General features: G+C 35.4%; 4 protein-coding genes across 15 annotated transcripts in view; 2 read left to right on the plus strand and 2 right to left on the minus strand.

Annotated features, from left to right (window-relative positions):
• sh3pxd2b (SH3 and PX domains 2B) overlaps positions 1-2579 on the minus strand; it is a 44558-nt gene extending 41979 nt beyond the window's left edge. For both annotated transcript variants that reach the window (XM_065287606.2, XM_065287605.2), the window contains exon 1: positions 2313-2579. In XM_065287606.2, coding sequence (XP_065143678.1) covers positions 2313-2384 — 72 coding nt within the window. In that variant the 5' untranslated portion in view covers positions 2385-2579. The remainder of the gene's footprint in view (positions 1-2312) is intronic.
• Positions 2580-6301: 3722 nt separating this feature from the next.
• ppp2cab (protein phosphatase 2 catalytic subunit alpha b) lies at positions 6302-13767 on the plus strand. The gene is made up of 7 exons (XM_065287607.2): positions 6302-6638; positions 10962-11171; positions 12054-12227; positions 12357-12446; positions 12546-12707; positions 12884-13002; positions 13092-13767. The coding sequence occupies exons 1-7, from the start codon at positions 6537-6539 to the stop codon at positions 13162-13164; spliced, it is 930 nt and encodes a 309-aa protein (XP_065143679.1). The 5' UTR covers positions 6302-6536; the 3' UTR covers positions 13165-13767.
• A 1399-nt stretch (positions 13768-15166) lies between these two features.
• Positions 15167-21046, plus strand: skp1 (S-phase kinase-associated protein 1). Its single transcript, XM_065287608.1, has 6 exons — positions 15167-15290; positions 15716-15812; positions 15902-15975; positions 19688-19831; positions 20260-20400; positions 20480-21046. The coding sequence occupies exons 1-6, from the start codon at positions 15183-15185 to the stop codon at positions 20513-20515; spliced, it is 600 nt and encodes a 199-aa protein (XP_065143680.1). The 5' UTR covers positions 15167-15182; the 3' UTR covers positions 20516-21046.
• Positions 21047-24618: 3572 nt separating this feature from the next.
• tcf7 (transcription factor 7) overlaps positions 24619-25614 on the minus strand; it is a 47246-nt gene continuing 46250 nt past the window's right edge. For 4 of the 11 annotated variants that reach the window (XM_065287619.2, XM_065287610.2, XM_065287620.2 and 1 more), the window contains one exon: positions 24619-24833. In XM_065287619.2, the coding sequence (XP_065143691.1) occupies positions 24757-24833 (77 nt within the window). In that variant the 3' untranslated portion in view covers positions 24619-24756. Of the gene's footprint in view, positions 24857-25614 lie in introns of all 11 variants that reach the window. The other 7 variants (XM_065287615.2, XM_065287609.2, XM_065287617.2 and 4 more) reach the window with 2 other exon arrangements.

The raw sequence follows: 25614 nt of genomic DNA on the forward strand, positions 1-25614 counted from the left end.
ATTGTTTTATAACAAGCAGCTGCATGCTAAATTCTAAACATTCAAAACTAAATACATTTATGTTAATAACAAATAATTAGGGATGTAACGATTAAATCGTGTGTCCCGTTAAAAATGCCTGTCTGAAATCGATTCTGAATCGCAAGGCTGTGATTCTTTGTTTCATGCACAGCTTGTGCGTGTACTATGGTATTTGGTCAGTAGGAAGTCCTTATCAATCTAAAATCATTATGAGTCGGAGTCGTTTATAACGTGCATTTAAAAAAGCAACACTCGTTAAATAAAAATCATTCCAAATATTCTTTAGTATCATGAAAATACCCGAAACAGTTTGAAGAACAGCGATATAAATATTCCTGTAGACATTTCCTGGAATAGCGTTTGTAAAGCTACTTCTTCTGTGGCACAAATGGAGTTTCTGCACGAGAGCGCCCCCTGGCATTCAGATGTGCCGGGATGTCACCGTAATTCATTCAAATTCATTCATTGAGAAAACACGCATTTGCACGATTAATCGTTACAGCCCTACAAATAATTATGGGAGTTATGTTGTTAGTAAACAAATCCAAAATAAATGGCTAAAGGACACAATAAATTATCCATTTTAAAATCTCTGATTTACCACTGTATTGGGTGCCAGAAGATACTGGCGAAACACACAGAAATAAGCACAACAAAAATTCACCATACACATTTAAACGATGCAAATTTAAGAAACCTTTCATATAAACAACATAACTGTAATTGAGGCTTTTGACGATTATGTAATTGTTGTTTCACCTTTAATTGTTATCCTGATTAGTTTTTGGATTAATTATGCAGCCCTAGGCATGTGTCGCACTGACAAGTTACTCAACTAACTGTTGGACTACAAACCAAGCATTCACTGTAGTCCAAGAAAAAGTGATTTCTATTTGTGACGATAACTCTATATGAAACTTTGCAGATCCTTTACATGTAAAACTACACACACTTACACACTAAAGCAAATTTAAAATCAGCAAAAGTATATAATATGGGCTACTATATGTCTGCATTAATAATCCTTCAGTCTGTTCTCATAGTAAAGGAGTTGGGACTTTTTTTTATCAATCTGTCTTTATGTATAACAATACTGTACTTAATGTTTCAATAAATGAACTGTTGAATAACCTGCACATAACAAATCCTGGGTCTTGTGTTTTAGATCAGTATACAGTGTTGAAAGTGTTATACTTCTGAACAAACAGCAGCTCAGGATATTCTTCTTACCTAGATTTTCTCATTATCAGATTCAGGCATGTAAAAGCTGGATCAGATGTTTATAGTGGTGTCCCTCACACATCAGACTGATCTGAGGTCATTCACTTTAACCTCGGGACAAACAACACTGTGGCATGTGATGTTTTGATCTATTCTAAAAAATCCTGATTGCTTCATAATAAATAAAAACCATAAGACATCAACTCATATTAACAGGAAATTAAGTAATAAAAATGCAGAACAGAAAACAGCAGCATTTGGTGTCCAAGTTTTTGTTTGGTATTATGTTACCAGAAGAAAAAAAATCCCTGTAAAAATGTAATTTAATATCCTGTCATTAGTTTATCATATAACATCATCATTAGAGCTGGACAAAAACCTCATAACACTATTACACATTAAATGACTGCTCATAATACTGAAGCTCGTTTTATACACTAGTTTCTGCAAAGACAAGATAAAAAAATCATTATAACCATTTAACTGATCTCAGGCCTGTAGAGTGAACTGAAGTTGGGGTGTCCAGGACTTTTCAGGGTGTGGTGAAAAGGACAAAAGGCCTTGAAAAACACCCAGCTTAGATCCGAGAGTACAGTTATTTAACAAACACTTAAAAACTTTACACGAACACACACGCGCGCGTGCACCCACACACATTCGGTGTCTGTCTGCCTGTATGTCATATCATATCATATCATATCATATCATAATGTGTCTTTATAAACGCTTGCTGAGTGTTTAGTGAACTCACAAGAGTCTTTGTTGTATTTTTGCAGATGTGGAAACATCTGGAATGGCATTATAGGCCCTGAACACCAGTAGAGAAGTCATTGCTGTATATGCACTGTTACCGTTATTTTACAGTAAGACACAATAAAGCAGTAGATAGACAGATAAATAAATACAACTGTTTAGTACTGTAACATGATCGCATCTTCAGTGTCTTTGTTCAGACAAACTAGCGTTACACTCACAAAAACACAGACAAACACTTTCATTATGGCATAAACACTCAGCAAAGTAGTTTAAACATCTTTGAACGTGTCAGTGGTGTAAATATATAAACTCACATAATGTTTGTTGGGGTTTCGTCTCTTCTGCACGTCTTCGACTATAACTTCTTGTACATTCCGCCGCGGCATGTTGGAAAAATCTCGGTCGGAGAACAGAAAACACAAAAACAACGTTCAGCGTTCACGGCAGTAAATCTGTTTGACAGTCACTCAGTCATCCGTCGATCTTTGTCGGTGTCTGGGGCTTTTTTCACTCCACGTCGTGTTTCCTGCAGTCTGGACCGAGCGGAACTCCAGTGTGTCCCAGGCAGCTCACCATCTCATCATTACAGCCCAGCGAATTCACAATCTCTACTATGAAGAAGGCTTGACTCATGAATATTAATCACGCAACGCGGCGTTCGCCCTGTACGCCTTAACCGATTGGAAGACATTGGTATGTGGGCGTTTGCAAGATGGCGGATAATAAATCAAAGTAAAGGATTGGGTTATGAATATTAATTAGGCTACGAGACAGGAAGTTACTGGAAACATCAGCAATTTATGCGCTAAACCTTCGCCATAGTACTGTGCGTGTTTACGTACCTTAGAATAAAGCGAACGTACATTAATAAATCAAGCCCTTAACCCACCTATATGCCACATTATTTATACAATTCAGTTTATTATATTGCAGCATAAATGCTTTAAAAATGACATAAAAAATGATTAGGAAGTTATTCGGCAGAGGTTAATTACAACCGCACATTTAGGGTTAATGATTTGATTGAAAATTGTTGCTGTACATCAGGACACGTTGGTCAGGATTTAAGTCAGCTGATGAAGTGTAATAAAACTAATGTTACAGACTGTAGCTTACAGTTAGGGAGTGCATACGTGCTTCTGTACAGTTATTATTATTATTTTATTTGTAATGCTCATTATTACAGAAGTAACATCTATAAAAATAACAATACTTTTTTAAGCAATTATGGTATCAAATATCTCAAAAGAAGCATTCATATTTAGCAATCATGTAATATATTTTTGTTTTCATATTTTATACATGAATAATGCAAAATCATATTTAAATGTGCAAAGCAAAACGTAAAATTATGATTAAAGAGGGTTTATATTTATGAGACAGGATGATCATCAGTAATCTTAAAACACTAGTTACAGAACTAACGTTACAGTAAAATATCTACTTTAATCAAATAGAGCATGTGCTGCCATCTTGTGGTATTTTATTTATCATGCACATACACTGCCCGCCTAAAAAGTCACACAGTAGCCCTTTTCACAGAGAGATTACGTAAAATACATGGAAAATGTGTCCGGGTTTTTTTCCGGGAATCGTTTGATTTTGGTTCATTCACACTGGCAGTCAGAACACTCAATAGTTACAATCTTCTAACAGTTGAGCTACAGGAACTCTTGCATAGAGATTTAGGTTTTGGTTTTCATAATTCACAAGTGTTTCAATCTCCTGCTTAAACTTGAATAAACTTTTTTTCATTTGGTTTTATTATCGATATAAGGTCTTGCCACATTACCTGGGTGTGGTAAGTGTTTCACAAATTGACAAAAAAGTTTTCTTTAGCACATTCCTCAAATACTTTCAATGGTGCTCAGAACTCTCATGTACGTAAAAATAATCATTCTCCATAGTTATGTGCTAGATAATAATTTACCCTTTTGGAGGCATATATGTAAAAGCATATATTTTAAAAGTACGTTCATTTTTTTATATATTAAATGAAGTTAAAACTTGAATTAATTTGATTTTTCGTATATGTTTAGAAAACAATATTTTTTCAATAGTAATCTCTTAAGTCATTTTGCTTCTCAGGGAAATATATCTCAATGTAAGAATTATTAGATTTTTATACTGGATGACAAGACAAAACTATACTAACTAAAACTGTAAGCATACACAATATGGAAAGTGTGGTACCTGAACTTTTACAAAACAGGGACTTTAAGGAAATTGCATAGGCTCTCAACATTAATAAAATTAGATATTTAATCTAAACAAAAATGCTTAAAACTATGCATTTTTCTCTTTTTATAGACATTAAATACTAGGTCAAGCACTAAGTGAAAGTATTAAATCTAGAATATTTGATCTTAAATATAGACTGCAAAAATACTGTCAGGTCTTAAACACTGATACAATTATATTAAACACCATGACAAGAAGTAATTTGAGTGAAGAATGCAATCAAACATTTAGATTTAAATGCTTAATTTCCTGATGAAAACTCTCAAAACTCTCTGGGTGAACGTGTGCTTTATAAATTCATATTGATTAAATGTGGAAGTGTAACAGTTTCTCAGTAAAAGCCAATCAGGAGTATTTTGATGCATAATCCTGAACATAGAAAATTGACCAAGGTTTGGTCCCGGGGCATAAATAAAAAGTGGAACGAACTTTCCATCTCATACACACACAAATACAGATTTGTATGTATTTCAAAATGTTTAAATATATATTCACAAAATAAAGATAATTAACTTGTGAGGAGAAATTAAGAAATTTTAAATTAAGTGAAAATGAAATAAGTCCCTATGGACCTCTATTGGATGTGGTCATTGCACTTTCTTTCTTTAATTATCATTTCTAAATATTTTCCACAATCCAGCAGATGTCAGTATTCTATCCCTAAAACATAGAGCAATGTCCAAAAACAATTTAGATTTAATTAAAAAAATATATATATTTTTCATGAGCCAATTTATGGCCTAGTTAATTAATTTTGCAGTAAATAGGTAAAAAACTTCTAAATTTCCACAAAACCACAGCATAAATGTAGAGGTAAATTTAAAAAATGATATAGTTTTCTTGTATGTTATGCAATCGCTCTTTAAAAGTTTGGGGTCTATCATACGTCTATCAACGTTATCCTTTTTGAATAATGATTAATTGTTAATGGAAAATTAAACAATCAATAATATTTTTCATTGTTCTTTATTAAATCTTTATTTCAGGTGAACTATGTATAGATGGTTTCAGCACTAACAACAAGCGGCTTTTGTGGAACACACGTAACTTTCGGTAAACTTTGCTAAGAATAAATAACAACAAAGTCCCTTTAAAGTAGTTTATTAATGTAACAAGCAAAAAACAACAACTGTAGATTACATAAGAAACCAAAACATTTGTTATTTTTGACGAGGAATTTGTTTAAGAGTTCAGTCAGACTATTAAACAAACAGAAACCGGAAGTTAAGCAAACGCCTAATCGTCACCGCACGTGCGTCCAATAAAACCATCTAGTCTAATGATTAAAAAAAAAAAATTTTAATTAACGCTTTGCTTACTGAAGTTAATGGACTAAATTAATTTATGTACACGAAATGCTATTAAGTCAGGATCAGCACCATTGTATTATACTGTAAAATTATGTTGACTTTTATCATTGCACAGATTTGTGTTATACATGGAGGGGTAGCTATAGGCCTACTGGTTTAGCAGCCAAAACTGTTCAATAAAGAAAAATAAGGTGAGCAGTACGAGCTGTAACTTACATTATGTAACACCCAAATGTTGTTCCCCAACGAAACATGATATAATTCTATTTTATTTTTATTTTTATTTTATTTTGTTATTCAACTTTGGAAGTTTCTATTTTGATGCCTGTTTTCTGTATTAATGTTCATATGTTCTCTAATAAAAAAAAAAAAAAAAAAAAAAAAGAAACATGATATAATCGTGGAATTACATCAAACAGTGGAATTACAGTGGAACAGGCCTTTGTAAAAAAAAAAGCGGTAAAATCTCAGTAAAAATAATTAGTTTTGTTGCATTTTTTTAACCAATTGTAATTGTGCCAACTATAATAAGTAACTAATAGATTATTATGATATGCATCTATATAACTTTAACAATAACCATTAACCGCTCATTTTGGACCGTACTGCAGTAGTCGCGCTCATCCTACTAAGAACTAGTTCATCGATGAATTCAGGAGCCAATCAAAACAAAAGAACACATCATGAAAACCAATCAGAGTGGAGTATCGACATTGAACAACTGCAAGCGTCCAACCACCGACGAGCCGGTTCTTCGTTCTTTCTGTGAGGAAGGCTGAAGTGAAAACAACCGTGGCTCAGGGTGGGACTCTGCAGGCCAGCGGGTTTACATTTCCTCATAAGATTTCCTATTTAATTACTAAGAGATTCCTGGCCACATGTACGTCTCAGAGTAATTAGTCGACAAAGGGTGGATATTTGCGGAGAGCTGGGTGAGATTAGTACAGAAATCCGTGTGAACATCGAGTAAAAAGTGCGGACACAGCAATGGACGAAAAGGCGTTTACGAAGGAGCTGGATCAGTGGATTGAACAGCTGAATGAATGCAAACAGCTGTCAGAAAGTCAAGTGAAAACCCTCTGTGAAAAGGTATTTATCTATATAAATCACGGTATGAACACAGTGTTTAACGACATAGCGCGCGTTTAATTTATCCGTTAACTGTTAGCCGCGTTAGCTAAGTTACAAGATGGCGCAGTATTGAACGGACACCGCACTTAAAAACACCCGCAAGGGGCTTTCATTTCATTTGAAAACACGATTCCGAATATATTTTATTTGTTCGTAAATCACATTTAATCGCGTTTGAATGTTTATTTGTGTCAATGGCGTTCGTAGGGCAACTCCATAATAATTAAGGTTATGTACACAATATGGTTATGGGAGTGACTCATGCTATTAAAATCCATATCGTTGATTTTCGGTTTTTAACAAGTCCGTTCGTGAATCACTAACGAAGTGTTTTAATATATCTGGTGGTTCCTCATCGCACGTACAGAGTCTTAAAATGGCGCCGGTGTATCAGACAGGCCATCATGTAATAATCACACAGCAAAGTAACGTATAATACAGCAACACAAAACAGAGTACAGAATATACAGCGACACAATACAGACTACACTCTAATTACACTCAAAAAATGGTGCTAAATAGCACTAAAAGTGGTTCACAGGCTTGTAATCATATGGGAACCACTTTAAATGCTACATAGCACCTATGTAGAGCCATAAGCACCATATGGCTCTACACAGTTGCTAAGTAGCATTTAAAGTGGTTCCCTATGATTACAAGCCAGTATTTAGCACCATATTTGTTTCAAAGGAGTGTAGTACATGATGTGCTGTTCTGTCAAGCTGGTAAGGATCTCAGCACAGACAGTGAGGAGCTTCCAGATCTCTGCTTCATTCCAGATCGCAGACATTTCTCGTTGTGAATGCATTTAAACCCTCTGTCAAAGAGCTGAACCATAACTTCTTGTTGCAATGACACTTTTGGCATTGTTTCTGCCTTTTGTTCAAACAGAACCCGTTACGTAAATGTTACGGCAGTGTTACTAGATTTGCTTTATCAATTATCCCAAATCAATTTCAGGACGTGTTTGCATCTACACAGAAAGCACGCTGGCAATTTTATGGAAATTGTTTGGGATCAACGTGCTGTTTGAAAGGGGTTTTACTTTGTAGTCATTTTTATTTTTAAGGAAATATGACAATGTTTAAACTATAACTTTTTTAAATCGGTTAATTGCGATTCGATACAGTATCGATTATCTCTGCCAGCGATGCGATGTTTGCTGAAACATCAAGCATTTCTTTAATGCAATTACAATTTGATTCAATTAATTTATCTACACTTTAATATTATGAACCTAGTTAAGCAGTTACAAACAGTTATCACTCACGAATGCAAACAAAATATATAACATGAATGTTTAATTCTTAAAAAGGTGCAATCTCTGTCCCAATTGGGACATTTACAACAACAAACTAAAAAAACTTTTTTTTTTTATAAAATAAAAAATAAATAATGAGGGAAAAAATGTCACAAAATCCAGCATATGATGGCAACAGTCAAAGTCTTCAGTGTTTCAGCTGGTGCTGAAAAAGGTTTTCTGCCAGTCTGTTTTCCAAACTACACTAGTTAAAGGAATAGTCTACCCTTTTGCCATATTAAACTATGTTATTACCTCAACCTAGACAAATTAATACATACCTATCTTTTTTCAATGCATGCACTGTACAGCGTGTTGTGAATGTGTTAGCATTTAGCCTAGCCCCATTCATTCCTATGGTACCAAACAGGGAAGCCACCAAACACTTCCGTGTTTTCCCTATTTAAAGACTGTTACATGAGGAGTTATACCAGTAACTATGGTGCCACAAAATAAAACTTTTTTTTGGTACCATAGGAATGAATGGGGCTAGGCTAAATGCTAACAAATTCACAACACGCTGTACAGTGCACGCATTGAAAAAAGATAGGTATGTATTAATTTGTCTAGGTTTAGGTAATAACATAGTTTAATATGGCAAAAGGGTAGACTATTCCTTTAACATTTGAAGTGGATCAAAACCTTCTTAAAACCAATAACCAATACAAGTTCTTGTCTTAGGACAAATTTGATGAACGTTTTTGATCCACTTCAAATGTTGACTAGTATATTTTCCAAAAATAAAATATTTCCAAACCCATGATTTGCATCTGATGGTAGTCACAACGTCTTCTGCCTCTTTTGCTGTAAATTTAAGCATCGATCCATATCAAAGTATTGTTACACCCCTATTAGCAAATTAATTTTAGGTGTAGCGATAGAGCTTATTGGAAAAGCAAAACTTGTAGGGAAATGAGAGCAACTTTGCCCTGATAAGCTAAAAATAAGAAGAAAATAGTTAAACAAACAATATTGAATTAAGTGAGTGGCCGGCCGATATATCGTGCCGATATTTGCGAGTTTTATGTGCATCGGCCGATACGTGGCTGCCGTGTTTGCCGATTATTTCTGGCATTATTTACAGACAGAGTGCTGGAAGCCGCAAGCAATTGCAGGTCATGTGACTAAAACCAACCAACCTTTCCATGACAACATCGAAAGCTCGGCCTAACAGCTGATAATAGCTGGACAAAGCGGGTGTTTTCAAATGGAATTGATACCAGCCATGACCCGCTTTTTTCCTGGGGAGTCTAATTAGAGTCCTGATTTAGATCTAATATGAAAATGTTATTACAAAATAAACAATGATGAGATTGATGTGTAATGTATGTTTTTGTGTATGCAGTAGTGTTTGTCTTCTACTCATCAGTGCTGTTTATAATGTTGTGGCTGTTTAACCGTGTCTGATGTTACACAGCGCTTTATCATACTATATAAAATCAAAACAGGTCGGATACACTTTGTTTTTGGCACAGATTCGTGCATATAATCGGCTCTGTGTTCCTGTGCTGGACTGGAGTACACTGTGTACGGGTGCTGTTGCGGCTCGCATGACACTGACGTGATATCAGACTTAATTTACCCCAATTGAAAACACATTTACACTGTCTGAATTGTTTCTCATCCCCTATATAGTGCACAATATAATGAGAACTAGTAAATATATAAAATTTTCAGCTGAAGGTTCTGTGTAATGTATGGTGTGGGACACTTCAGCATCTAGAGAGCCTTTGATTGGACAGGAGATTGGATGAGAAGCTGAAGGATGAAGCTGTAGGATGATGTCATTGTAGTCTTTTAAAAACATCATGTCCTCCCTTTTCTTTACCCCATTAATAAGGACCCTTGACTGTATTAGCATTAACACTTAGTTAACCACATTCTTGTTTGCATGATGAGTTAGATCATCTTGTTGTGTATATAAAAAGTTCCCGAGTGAGTACCTTTCAGGCTGAGTACACTGATATCAGTAACTTCTTATTTTAGTACTGACTTCATACTGAAGCACTGGTTCTTTTGACATCACTACTTGATCAACTGGTTATATGTTTGTAATATATTATGAAATTTGAAACATCTTTTCTAACTTTCCTTTGATTTAATGATACTTTAATCTCGCCATGAATATAGCCTTAGAAGCTGGTATGGCGTTAAAAAAGAAAGAAAGAAGTAATATATTATGATAATTAACTTGCACAGTTGTTCCAATTTACATGCATTTGGAGGATGCTTTTATCCAAAGCTATACAAATCCTTTGAATTGAATAAAGTACTGTTAGCTTCCTCTAAAGATGCATTATTTTTATGTCTTTAACTCTTGAAAACTTGAATTTCATAAATCTCTCCCATACAAAGTCATCAATGGGGTATTAATGTTATTGTTTTCATTTGGTTGTGGCAGAGCACAACATACCTTTTTAATATTTGGACATTATGCATTTCAATTTATACATTATATTATTTATATTAATTAACTATATTATAATATTATATCTTTTTAGTTATTTATTATTTATATTTGAAATATACTTATTTTTTTAAGAAAATTAATAACTCTTCATATGCATGTTTTCTAAGCAATTAAGTAATCATGTGAAATAATCTTGATCAAAATTTTGGCCAAAACAAAAATCCCATAATTGAGCTGCACTGGTTTATCTTGATTTGTTTTCTGTCTAGAACAAATAGGAAGAAAAGTGAATCATTGACCATTTGTGTTGACATGTTAATGGATGTTTATCCAAGCTTAATTATGCGTTTCGTTTGAACACATAAGATTGCTCTTACCAGTGCTGTTTGTGTCCCATGCATTGCCCCATATTACTGTTCTCATGCTCATAAACTAGATTTTTTTGGGTTATTGGATTAAGTCCATGATGGTACCATCTTTTTTAGCATTGCTTTTTAAGGTGAGGTTGACATCCCTGTTGGAGGGACTTTTTTATATTTATAACAACTTTGTATTTTGTTTTTCTTTCCAGGCTAAAGAAATCCTGACCAAGGAGTCTAATGTGCAGGAAGTGAGATGTCCGGTCACTGTCTGTGGAGATGTTCACGGCCAGTTTCATGACCTCATGGAGCTCTTCAGAATCGGAGGAAAGTCACCTGACACAAACTATTTGTTTATGGGAGATTATGTAGACCGAGGTTATTATTCTGTGGAGACGGTAACTCTGCTTGTTGCTCTTAAGGTAAGGACTCAAATTTTTAACACCTGATTGTAAGGCTGGGCGATGTAGTCATATCTCCACTACTAAATATAACCACCTTTTGAAATAAGACGGCCCCAAAAACATTGATGCTCGAGCCACCAATGACTAGTATTTATTTTGTTTTACTTCCTAAACGTTTTACATGGAATGCAAGAACAATGCAACTGTAAAAGAAATGATTTAAACAAAAAAAATTATTTTTATGTAAAGTTTTATGTAAATTTGACCTGACCAGGAATTTGAATCATTTAATTGATTTTGTAGGATCATAAATGCCATGATCACACCCGATCATGTGTGTGTCTATCCATAAGCTTACTGATAACATAAGTGCTGGCTAGTATTAGATGAAGATGGAGCTTTTAAAATGGCTCTTTACGGGCAGGCTCACATTATACTTAACTCTACCAAACCGTACCAGAGTACAATAGGCCCCCTCCCCATTCCCCTGATGGTCTGCACTAACACAAACACTTTACGGTAGAGTACAGACTGAGCCATCACACTAGCCAGACGAATGTTCTTTTGGGGTCAAATGTATTCTGGTACGCATAGTCTGAGTACATCCTTAATAAATAAATTGACCATGTTGCTGACAAAAAAAAATATTCAGTGTAGTATCCAGATATGCATAATTGTAGGATTAATGGGATTTTTATTTGTTAGGTTTTTGCAATGTTTTGACACACCGGACCTTTTAAGGCCATTCATTTTTCTCAAATAGTCATCCGTCGTTTACATGATACTGATTGTGTCTCTTTGTCTTCTGCGTTTTCATATCTAATGTGCAACTTATTTTTTTAATAATGCAAATATACACAAGATGGATTCTTCAGCATTGTTTTTGTGTTGGGATTGTAGGTAAGGTACCGTGAGCGCATTACTATTCTTCGAGGGAACCACGAGAGCAGACAGATCACGCAAGTCTACGGCTTTTATGACGAGTGCCTACGGAAATACGGCAATGCGAATGTTTGGAAATATTTCACAGACCTCTTCGATTACCTTCCCTTAACTGCCTTGGTAGATGGTCAGGTAGGTTCATGTTCCCTGTGCTCGTTTAAAGTTCTACATTACCATTAAATTAAAATCAATAGCATTGAGCCTAAAACGACACCATAAATAAGAGCTGTATGTTTTAATGGTGTGATGTTTCCACTGCAGATATTCTGTCTTCATGGTGGATTGTCACCGTCCATAGACACTCTTGATCACATCAGAGCACTGGACCGTTTACAGGAGGTTCCTCATGAGGTACTCAACATCTCTTTATCTATCTTAAAAGTGGTGCCATTATCAGTCATTTCAGACACAAAATTGTAAATAAACACTGATGTGTCCTGTTTTCTTCAGGGGCCCATGTGTGATTTATTGTGGTCAGATCCAGATGACCGTGGAGGTTGGGGTATTTCTCCTCGAGGTGCAGGCTACACCTTCGGGCAGGACATATCTGAGACGTTTAACCATGCAAACGGACTTACTCTGGTCTCTAGAGCTCACCAGCTAGTGATGGAGGTGCGGTGTTCAAAAAGTCTTTAGCTTATGTTATGCTCACATCTGTTGAATGGATTTGAGATTAATCTGTTCATTGGCTGACAGACATTATAAATCTGTGCCTCTAAGCATGTTGGATGCGTTGTGAACAATAATCCCCATAAATTTTTTGTAATTCATTGATAACTTTCTTTCAGGGTTACAACTGGTGCCATGATCGCAATGTGGTTACAATCTTCAGCGCGCCCAACTACTGTTACCGCTGTGGTAATCAGGCCGCTATTATGGAGCTGGATGACACTCTGAAGTACTCATTGTAAGTTGGTTTCATTCAGCTTAAGAGTTAAGGATGCTCACATGTTTATGTTCACAATAAATTAACGTGACTTGACGTGTGTTTTACAGCCTGCAGTTTGACCCCGCCCCTCGCAGAGGAGAACCGCACGTCACCCGCCGTACTCCCGACTACTTCCTGTGAACCTTTCCTTTCTCCTCTGTGCAGTATTGTCACAATATCATAATCTTCATTCAGTTTAAAATAAGATGACAGGAATGGGCAACATATAAAAAGAAAACTGATCAAGTGAAAATTGTCTGTGGACCAAAGTTGTGTGCCATAAACAAACAGATTCAGAAGTCTTTATCTGACAGCACGACTATAAGATATCCTGTCCCATCTTGATGCTTTCCTCCAGTCCTTATATGAATGCATTGAACAGGCTGTGAAATGCTCTGTTCTTCATCAGCCCCATTTGTGTTCTTTCCTTTTCTATATGTGTCTGTTTGCACTTTTTTCCAACAGAACAAATACTAATACAGTCAGATTTACACAATGTTTTTTCTGTTGTTTTATTTTCATGTGGTATGGGAGGAAGAAGATTAGATGATGATTTTATAATAACCAGTATCTAAGAGGATAATCTTTCCTACAGTGAAATCCTGTTTAAAACAAATGCCAACCGAGTCATGTGTGACCGGCGGAAATGACGTGCCGTCATAGGAATGCTGGCATAACTTCTTATGATGGTTCAGTGTCTGTTTAAAGGGTACCAGTTTAAAAATAAAGATGAAAGTTGCTCAATTCTTGTGTGTTGTGATGTCTGTTGGGGTGTTCAAGAATGAATAGAGAAAATGAAGTGTATGCTCATAGTTCTTGTATTAGTTATGCTTCATTTTCCTTGCATAACATGTGAAGTTAGAGGTGTGGTTTATTATGCCAGCTTTTAGGAATAACGTATTATTTCTCATGTCATTTCCAAGCATATTTCACTCTTTCTACTAGTGTGATTTAGCTTTACTGAAACAAACAAAGTAGATGTGCTCCAAAAACATTGACAAAACATACACATTTTTCATGCTAATATGGACTATAATATCATGACGTCATACTTTTCAGCTTCTCATAAATTAAGGGCTACTGGCTTTCATTGTTTCAACTTTTTTTTTGTCGTACAAGGATATTTTTTTGGTTGTCATAATTTTGACAGTTGTCTAAAGATCTTTATTTTTGGTTAAATTTATTTATCCTACTTAGCAAATTTTTACACACATTTTAAGGTGCTAAGCCATATTTTTCTGTTGTTGTTTTTTTTTTTTTGTAACGATCTTAAGTCCTACTTGGACACTCTCACTGACTCCAGCAACTCCAAAGCCCTCAAAATGGTATCATTGTGTCATTTGTATGACATTTCCCAAATACTGTAATATTTAACTCGGTTTACCCCCTGGCACTGTGTTTGTATGTTAACAGAGTTACAATAAAAACTAAGGGCTACTTGCTATTTAAAAGTGGAAAATAACCACTTATGCCCAAATGTCCTGTTTCAGCGGAAGTTACGTCAACGTATTGACAACTGGGCATTACATTTGCAAGTCATAAGAATATTACAACATTTTATGATTAATTAAGTAGTAAACTAAATAGTAAACTTTATAATTATTGATATAACGTTACGTGTAGATCTGATTAGAAGATGTGGATAGGGTCGGGCTGTGGTTTTAGAAGCAGAAGACGCGTTCTGTGTGAATGTGCGTGCATTTCACTTTCAGGTCCGACTTCATGGCGGAATGATACATAAGTGGTTCCCATGGTGACACAGGGATGAAAATGCTCTCAGCTAATCAGATTCAAGAGCCAGAATAAACTATTTTATAAATTTAATATCAAATAACGATTTTAATAATATGAATTATTTCAACAATTAAATTATTATATAAAAAAAAAACTATTAAAAACGGCCTCGTGGTGAGTGACCACCACCACAACAACACAACTTCACAAACATTTTCAGGCAGATCCAAATAAACTTAAAATTAAGTAGAAATAAGCACGTAAACAAATGATCGTGCCAGTGTTTTTTTTACCATTTCATCTACGTTAAGTTAACGTTACTACTAATGTTTTTTAGTTTAATTGTTCTATGATTAGCTTTACAATATTTAAACACTTTATGTTTATACATTATCACACGCTACTTACACCCTGTGTGCGTGCGCATGTTTTTAGTGACGCACGCACGCGCACGCACTGATCACGGTCTAGTCTGGCGCAGGCCTGTTGACGTTCCGGTATATCACCGCGTTGGGTTTACGGTTAGAGTCACGGTAAGCCGGGGATCAGATGTGTGATATAAACGTGTTTGTGTGTTATAATATATCTGATGTTTTGTAATTTAATTTAGGTGAAGAGCTGAACACACAGCGGTTGCTATGAGAGGCCTTTAGCCGCGCTGCTAACATTAGCCTAGCATCACAAACCGCTCCAGTTTATTATGGTCTTTGATTAGTTGAAACGCGTTTTAATTCAGCTGTAAAATGATTAGGAATAATACAACAGATATTGCATCAGTCCTCGTTTTTGTTACGGGTTAAATTTGTTCTGTTTTTACGTGTTTGATATAGATTTCAGTTTGACGATACAGGAATGATATGGGATGTGTTTTTGAGCAGATGAACACGCAGTCTGTAATAAATATTGATGAATGTGAGGTTTTATATTTCTCCGTGTCTCTCTCTTTATGATTCTGTAGATGCCCACCATTAAACTGCAGAGCTCGGATGGAGAGATGTTTGAGGTGGATGTTGAAATTGCAAAGCAGTCTGTCACTATAAAAACCATGCTTGAAGGTAAATTGACATGTTTGCTATATAAAGGCGTGCTTTTATGAAACCCCTTTATGTTTTTGGTGTGTTTAACACGAGTCTCTTTTCATTAGATTTGGGGATGGATGATGAAGGAGATGATGATCCAGTTCCTCTGCCCAATGTAAATGCAGCTATCCTCAAAAAGGTGAAACGTCAAACCTTCATCACATCAGAAATCACTGTGTTCAGTTTATAGTCATACTAAAGAGAAGTCTTGATGTCTTTTTAAAGATAATAAACGTGACTGGGAGCTTTGGCGAGTGCATTAGTAATTAGTAAGAGAAATGTGGATAAACATCCCAAAATCAAGAGTTTAAAAAAATAACAAGAAATTGTACTACGCAATTTTATTTAAAACCATCTGGTATTACAAATTATTTTCTCTGTCGTAATAATATTTATTGTTGTGTTATTAATAAGTTAAACAATAGAGACACTTAACCCCACAAGACGAGACGAGAATAAGACAAGATTTTTACATCTTTTAAGAAATCCACAATGATAGAGTATTTCAGTGGAAAAATATTAAGATTTTATTCAGCTGAAATCACAAAATTTTGAGATGTTTTAAATAATCTAGGGCTGTTGCTGCTAAATTATTATTTTTGTCATTGATGATGAAGTAATCTGATATTTTTGGTAATTAACAGTCAAACAAAGTGACCTCAGGCTTTATATACATTCCCAAGACAAATTAATTTTGAATTTACACTGTGACGTTTTGATATTGCGAGATTTCATTAGACCTCTAAACTAGGGCTGTCACGATTATGAAATTTGGCTGACGGTTAATTGTCTAATCAATTGTGACGATTAATTGCCTGTTTTAGGGCTTTGACGTTTAATTCTCATACATTTTGTCATGTTTGTCATGAAATAATTTTTCACACATTGTTAAATCTTTTGCAAGGTTTACCTGGCAGTAAATATTAATACACATAACAAAAAAATCCCTAAATTTGAAAAAGTTTTACTTTGCAATTCATACTGCTGAAAGTTGCACTGCAGCTCCCCCTTGTGTGTTTTAGAGAGATATGCAATCATTGCGGTGATCTGAAATCATCACGATGAGGTCAAACAATCGCGATGAGGCGATTATTTAATTATTGTGACAGCCCTACTCTAAACTATAGCCCTGTTCGCACGGGATTAGTATTACCTGGTGACCTCTAGTCATTTGTAATAATTGCAGAGGTTGTCTGTGATCTTAATCCTGTGTGATTCGGCCATGTCTGTAATTTGTAAAGGTCAAATCACCATGCAAATGACTTACCATATTTCGCTGAACACAGAGGTCCTGTAAGAATAGTCCCGTGAGAAATTTCATTTTGTTACCTGTGTGCCTTTTTAATTTAGCCTTTTTGTTTCTGCGCCTCTTGCACTGCAACTGAGGAGCGCACATACAGAGACACATCCCTCTGCTTCTTATGGCTTTCCTTGTGAAACTTGAGGATTTGTTAGATATTTCTGTTTGTAGTCCATGCTTGATTTATTATTAATTTTCAGAATGTGCAGAACGGTCATTATTTGAGATCTCTTGAGTTTAGGCAGAGCTGTCAGAACGTTTCTAAAAAAATGTGCTGGATGGTGCGACAGCTTCATGATGCATCTGGTTGGGTCATAAACTCTGATTAACATGGTAAAGGTACCTTTTTTGCACTGTATTGGACAAGGTGATATGCAAAGCCTCAACATCATACCCGAGAAGTCAGTAAATGTTAGTGAAATCACAGGCTTTGCTTATCCCATGCAAGCGGGCCACACAAAACTCAAATCTAGGGGGGTCATTTTCTAAGTCACACAAGGTCCCCAGATAATACTTATCCTATGCCAATAGTACTTAAGTTCCTCCATGTGTTACACAAAGCCTGATGAAGGGTTTTCACGTTTTGAAATTGACATTTAGCCTAACCTTTTATCGAAATTTGTAGCTAATGTTGAGTGCACACTGTATGATTGGCCAGGATTCATTTTGAGAATCCTAAAAGATTCTTGTAATTTTAGACATAAATCCATAGTTATTTCTGACTGGTTTAACAGGTTTCTGTGCGCAGATGAATAAGCATTTTCATCAAATCTGATAAAATTCTGTCAGTGTCAGGAGTTTTGTGTGACTTCACCTACAGAGACCTGTGACATCAAACTCCTCACATCATACAGTCAGACATTAATGATACCCGAGATCCTACGGATGACAGTGCTTATAACTGGGATCATAGGGGCTGTTTACACTTGGTATTAAGATGTGTTTTCATCGGTCGGATCACAAGTGGACGAGAGAGACACATTACGTTTACACCTGGTATTTAAATCCGTCTCTTTTGTCCACTTTTGACCGCATCTGTCCTGAATAATGTGAGGGGGTGGTCTGTGAGATGGTGGGCGAGTCTCTCTGCTGTCATTCAAACGCGAGCGGGAGTAATTATGAGTTTATATGGACGCAAACTAATATTATGTTGGAGTCCGCTGCTTGTTTAGCAAGTATACATGCTGCACAGTGATTTGTACGTTTATTTTTTGGAGCTTTCTCTGAATTTTCAGCGCAATTGATGAAATACAATCGCGCAACTTTCACACGCTTTCAAAACGAAACTACGGAGATCAGCCACTTTAGGTTTATCAATGAAAGGCTAAAAATAGCGCTGTTCATCGTATGTTCACGCCACAAGTCAAAAAAAGACGTAAAATTTGTGTTTAATACCTCAGATTAGATAAATGGGCAGAGAGAAGGCGGTCGCGTGTGGCTGTTCGAACACATTCAACCACGTATGCGTTCCGCAACTCCAAAGCGATCCGATCGAAAGTGGTTTCGACTACCTCTGGATGTGGTTGAAAGTGGTCGAAAGTGGACGAGCTCAAAATGTTTTGAACACCGCTTACACCTGGCATTAACGTCATCCACTTGTGATCCGATCGACGAAAACGCATGTTAATGCCAAGGGTAAACAGCCTCATACAGTCTGACACACAACAGTTGTAAGGAAGACTATCAAACATCATACAGCACATGGATTAACAATGTCCATGTTCCTGTTATGATCACATATAGCAGGACGTGTCAGTCAGGATTGGATAACGGGGTCCTCACAGGTCCTTTAAATCCTTGAAAGTTTGTAAATCTGGGGGGAAAAAATTCAAGGCCCTGGAAAGTTTTTGAAAAGAAACATGCATAGATACAGGTCATTGAAAGTGCTTGAATCTATTTTATGCAAGAAGTTTTCTGGAAAAAATCCATATTATTCCCTGTGTAGTGTAGGATAATATCATAAAATTCGTAACTTTTTAAGCACACGTGCTAAACTGTTCGCTTTAAATCTTCTGTATGCAAATGTTGATTCATACCAAAATGCTTTTTTGCATAGTTGTGTTTGAAACATGAAAACGTCTCTGGTTACGTATGTAACTGTTGTTCCTGAGAAGGGAACGAGACCCTGCGTCTCCCTTGCCATACTTCCTGCATCCCTGTAACGCCATCTTTGGCAATATTTCAGATAGCAATATACTCTTTGGCTCCCGTGTTACCCTGTCTTTGTCGTTAAGCCTCAGCATTGGTTGAATTTGATATACACATTCAGACGCACTTACCCCTGGAGGCATACCCAAAGTGTCACCACAGTGATGCAGCGCAAGTTTCCTCAAAAGGGAACTGTAACAATGTATCTTAAAAGGTAACACGATGTAACCTTGCTCTCACTTGAAATGTGTTCCCACATTTAGTCCTTGAATTTGAGGGTATTGGACCTGAGAAGTCCTTGAAAGGTCCTTGAATTTGAAGTTAACTAAGGTGTGGGATCCCTGGGTTAAGCTATAGATGAAATGTTTATACTGAGCTCATGATGTGTTTGATATGTTGACAGGTAATTCAGTGGTGCACCCATCATAAAGATGACCCTCCTCCTCCTGAAGATGATGAAAATAAAGAGAAAAGAACAGATGACATCCCTGTGTGGGACCAGGAGTTCCTTAAAGTAGACCAGGGCACCCTCTTCGAACTTATTCTGGTCTGTTAATCTATAATGCTATGTTATGTGCTATAACGCTTTTTTTAGTTCATCGCATGAATGTTATGGGTTAGTTAGATGTGGGTTACAAGAAAACCATGTCTAGTAATCTGCTTAAGAAGTCTTTTGTCTCAGATTACAATCGAATATTTCTGTGAAACCACATGCGTGCATACAAAAATGGATTTGAAGTGGCAGTGTAACACCTAAATACATCTGCGTTATCAACCCTCTCCTCTAAACCAAAATGCATGATGTCGCCGTGTCCCTAATGTACGAATGTCCTCGCCACGGTCAGCTTTCGTGCATCAAAGCAGCGATGCATTTACACGCCTCTCATTGGCCACCACTTAATTTGCAAAGTTTGTAATGGCCTCATCAATTGCACATCCGTGTCCTCACTTTCATCTCTTTCTCCTTTTGTTTAGGCTGCAAATTATTTGGACATCAAAGGTTTGCTAGATGTTACTTGCAAGACGGTTGCAAACATGATCAAAGGCAAAACCCCAGAGGAGATCAGAAAGACTTTCAATATCAAAAATGATTTCACAGAGGAAGAGGAAGCCCAGGTAAAGCAAGCGCTCATGTGTCTCATCTCTCTTTAGGGATACATCTTCTAGCTAATAAAATGTTTTGTGTTGGCTGCAGGTACGCAAGGAGAACCAGTGGTGTGAAGAGAAATGATCATCCTGACTTCTTCTTAAACACTACGGATTGTCCAAAAAAAAAAAAAAAACAGATGAAAAATTGCACTGCGCTGTTCATATTTGTTAAGATTTAACAGAAATAAAGATAGAGTCAGATCCTTGTGTTGCTGGCATGACCATTTTCATGGCTCGTGTGGTGCAAATGCTTTTATTTTATATCATCATTTTCCTGTAGATATACACTCCCCTTCTGTCACCATCCTACATCATGCGTGTTTGTGCGGGTGTGTTTTTATTAACAGGACTTTATCCGCAGAGTAGATTCATTTGTCTTTTTTTGGACATATAGCTTGGGTAAATTTTATAAATATCGCCTTATTTGTTTTGATTAAAGCGGAGTAGGCTTGAGAAGTTTGTTTAGTGAAATGGAAGTCCTTGTGTAATATTTCCTTATTTACTCTTGACTTGTATAGGATCAGACACCTTTCAAAGTTCTGCTCATAAAATGACAATTCGGATTATTAACCTTGTCATTCCAAAAATAATCAATAAAGTCGAATTATTGTGGGATTTGTCATTTTTCTAGTTTATGCATGTTTTTTTCCCATTGTTGTGGTTTTAGATGTTCTCTAGTGGTTTTGGTCTCAGTTTGTGTTAAGTATCTGGTAAATGACAACATTATATAATGTAAAGAAACCCCAGTTAGTTTTACCCTGAAGGAAACAGTTATGAGTGGAATATATGAGAGGATTTCTTAGGTTAGGTTTGTAAAGAAAGGCCATCTTACTAACTGAATACTGTAATAATTTAACTACTGTTGAAAAAAAAGTTGGTAACACGGTAACACTTTACAATAAGGTTAATTAGTTAACATTAGTTAATGTACTAACTAACATGAACAGACTATGAGCAATACATTTGTTACAGTATTTATAGAAATAAAGCTTTTAATTGTTTATTCATGTTAAATCACACAGTGCATTTACTAACGTTAACAAGATTTTAAACAATTATTAGTAAATGTAATTAACAATAAGATTAATAAAATGTTGTATAAGCGCAGTTCATTATTAGTTCATGTTTACTAATGCTGTTAACTAATATAAACCTTATTGTAAAGTGTTATCGGTAACACTTTACTTAAAGGGGTGTGCATAAGACTGACGTGACATCTTCATAAGCATGACACGTTTTATGAACATAAAGGAGATTTGCTCAATTATGTCATTTTTAATGCAAAGGTGACATTGTTTGAGATGTCTTTATGACAACTTGACATTACCAAGACAACATAACTTGTCATAAATCTGTCATAAACATGACATAGAAGATAAAATATCAAAATGAAGAAACTGCCTAGCTTTATGGGTTAACATTACATTAAAATGTCATGTGGTTGGCTGTCATGAAGCCATTATGACTCTGTCTGACCACTTTTTACTGGTGATACAAATTTAATTTGTCATTAAAATATCATTAAGTGTCAATACTCTGTCAAATGGTTTTAGAAGAGAGTGAAATATTTTTCCTGACCTCAACTACAGTGGTACAAATTAAATTTGTTGTTAAAACGTCATTAGGTTTTAATCCTATGTCAAATAGTTTTATAACAGCTTCATAAGTGTTTAAGTTTCCACCAGGTTTGTTAGCGAAATAAAATCAGTCATCCAATAATAATAATAATAATAATAGTAATTAAAATTGATAAGATTTTATTTTAATGCATTTGGAGACAGATTCACCTAAAATTAAATGAAAACAGTACATTGGTGGTGTAAGCCATGCAGCGTTTGGTCCATATCGCTGCAAAAATGTTCATTTAATGTGAAAATTTGAGGAAGAACACGTTCTGTTTGTTTATGCATAAAGGTAAATATATATATTTTTTTGCTGTCTCTGTTTATTAACAATTAGTATTAACACTGAATGACTACATGTCCAGACTCAGGCTAGATCAGTGGTTCCCAAACTTTTTCAGCATGCCGTCCCCCTTGTGTACAGTGCATTCCTTCACGGCCCCCCAAAGAAAATTTGTGACAAAAAACTGTTCTAAAACTCAAGATTTTAATAAAAAACATTAAATTATACAAAAAAGTAGTGCTTTTGGTTAGTAACCTTATTTTTTTAGGTTTAATTACACAGAATTCATGATAAATTAATGTATTTCATAAAATGTCGTAAAACTTTTGAAAACCACTGGGCTAGACCATTGAGGTCGTCAATTCAGATTCTTCTCAATGTTCCCTGGTCTAGGCTCAAAAACAGAGACAGAGCATTTTTTTTAGTCGCAGTGACTAAGTTATGATGCCTAAAAAATGTATGACAAATAATGTTGTCTTGGAAATGTTGAGTTGTCATGACAAGTTCTGATGTTTTGGGTTATGTCGAGTTGTCATAACAAAGACCTCTCAAACAATGTAATCTTTGCATCAAAAATGCACTGCAAAAAAATGACTTACTTTCTTGGTATTTTTTCTTGTTTTCTGTACAAATATAAAAAAATCTTAAATTCTTACAAAAAAATCTTGATGAGCAAAATGACCTAAGAAAATAAGTCTAGTTTTTAGATAAAAAAATATACTATTTATGTAAATTTCTTCTAAAAACAAGCAAAAATAGGTAATTTATTTAAAAAATAGATATTTATTGGCAGATATTTTTGCTTGTTTTAAGCACAAATCTATTTAAATTGTATATTTGGTGTCTAAATATTAGACTTCTTTTTTAGGTCATTTTGCTCAATTTTTATATATTTTTACTGAAACAAGACAAGTATGATTTTTGCAGTGTGACATAATTGAACAAATGATACTTAATGCCAGTTGTCATATACTTGCATAAAATCTCCTTTTTGTTCATAAAACATGTCATGTCATGATTATGAAGGTGTTATGTCAGTCTTATGAACACCCCTTTAAGTAAAGCGTTACTAAAAATTGTACTACATGGTGTTATTGCGAGGCGTGTGTTATCATTGCTTTTGCATTTCAAATCCAACTTTAGTGTCAGTAAAAAATATTTTAGTAGTCTAATATAGTTACTGGATCAAGAAACAAATTTTAAATTACAGTTGTGTTGTTGAAATACTGTGAATAAGTGTGTATTGTATTGTGTTCTACAGTATTGCTAAGATGTACATCACACATTTTGACAAACGAACAAAGCAGCATAACGTGCAGTACACATAAGAGTATGATAAACAATCCTTAAAAGACACAGATTTTACAAAATATTTTAATAAAACTAAAGAATGATTATTGTTACAACAAAAGCAAAGACAAATGAAAATGAGCAGATGAAATATCTTGGCATGTATTTCTTGGAACAGTTGATGTTTGATACACACAACACATACGCCCTCAGTCTCGGTATAAGAGTTTGAGAACAGACCTGAGAGATACAGAATGACCGCTAGACACAGAAACATGTGAAAAAAACCATGATGCACATACTTCATTTCATGTATGACAGGCACAACACATTAACTCACATCTACACAGCAAAAGCTATAAAATGGCACTTGAATAAAGCGAATGGCAAAGGAATGCTTTTTTTCTTATTTTCTTTTTACATAAAAACAAAAGTTTACTGATGTTCATATTTATAAAAGATTACGTTTTACAACACTTATTTAATCATAAAAGAATGTTTATGAGAACTGACCAAGTTTACGCTCATGTAAAAATATGGTAACAAGACATTTTCTTCACAGTCCAATGATGTCATCCTAAACTTTACCACCAATCGGCAACACGGAGAGCTGACGGCTTATATTTCACCCCAAACCAATAGAAAAACAATGAGCGTTTCACCATAGAGTGAATGAATAATTATTTTAACCAATCAGATTGGATGATTAGGTTTAGGGTCAGTTGACCTATTATTTCCCTCTGATTTGAGGGGTTAGATAAAATTTTTTTCCTCCATGCTGAAACATAAAATGCATTGTTTTTCTTTTGATTTAACGGTAGATTGTGACCCATCATGACGTTCATCCATTTGAAGATCCAGTGCCACAAGTTTTCGAACGATGAGACTGCACCCCATCTGACCCATGTGTTTTTATTCAAATTCAGTGTCAGTCTGAACGTCATTGTGTCTGATGTCTCGTGCTCTCTGTTTTAACTCTGTTGAAGTCGAGCGAGTCTCTGGTTGGGTGGGAGGGCCGTTTGTTGTTCGGTGGGCGGGGACTGTTGACTGGGGAGGCGGGGCACGAGGAGGAGCGGTGGGGAGGAGAGGCGGGGTTTGGCAGGTGATAGACAGGTGAAGGAGGGGAGTCTATAGCACTTCCATCGGAAGAATGGGGGCTGGCGCAGCGTCCTCTCTGAAGGTAGCGAATGCACTTCTTTTTCCTCCTAGGAACAGTCAAGAGAGTTATCTGTGAATAAAGCGTGAATGTGAAACGTCACAAATGTGTTCACAACAATGACAGAAAATAACACAACAGAAGTAACAAAATAAACTCAGACAGGTGATCAAGGTTCTATCATCCTATAGGGTTTCATTAGCAAAAAGATGGGCTGACTGTACATTACCCTATAAATACATATGAGATGATGAACTTAACTAGTCAACATGCAATTAGATATCAAGTAACCGTTTCAAGTAGCAGAAATATAAAAATAGTTTTCTTCCACTGGTGAGCTTTATTAGACGTCTTCTGATGCCATTCAATAGTTTTGTGTAACGAACAGACAGAAATTCACAGAAGGACTCTTTTATGGGTGTGTGTGGATCTCTAAAAAATTTAAAAAGATGTAAATGACTACGCCATCTTCATACACATTTTACGAGTTGACCACATTCATTCATTAATTCCTTAATTCCTTAAAGTTTTTAATTTTTTTTCACCTCATATGAATTAATACTAATTAGCAAACTCATAAATACATACAAATTCTTGTGAGATTAAGCTGGAAATTATGAGTAATAAATGACCGAATTATTCATGTTTTGAAGCTTAAAGGCATAGTTTATTGTTTGTAACCTGTATGAATTTATTTTTTCTGATGAACACAAAAGAAGGTATTTTAATGAAGGTTACCATAAGCCCTGTGTTTACCATCATTTATCAAAATATCTTTATTTGTGTTAATCAAAAAAAAAAAAAAAAAAAAATCATACAGGTTATGAACA

The sequence above is a fragment of the Paramisgurnus dabryanus genome, chromosome 18, assembly GCF_030506205.2.
Source record: "Paramisgurnus dabryanus chromosome 18, PD_genome_1.1, whole genome shotgun sequence".
NCBI lineage: Eukaryota > Metazoa > Chordata > Actinopteri > Cypriniformes > Cobitidae > Paramisgurnus > Paramisgurnus dabryanus.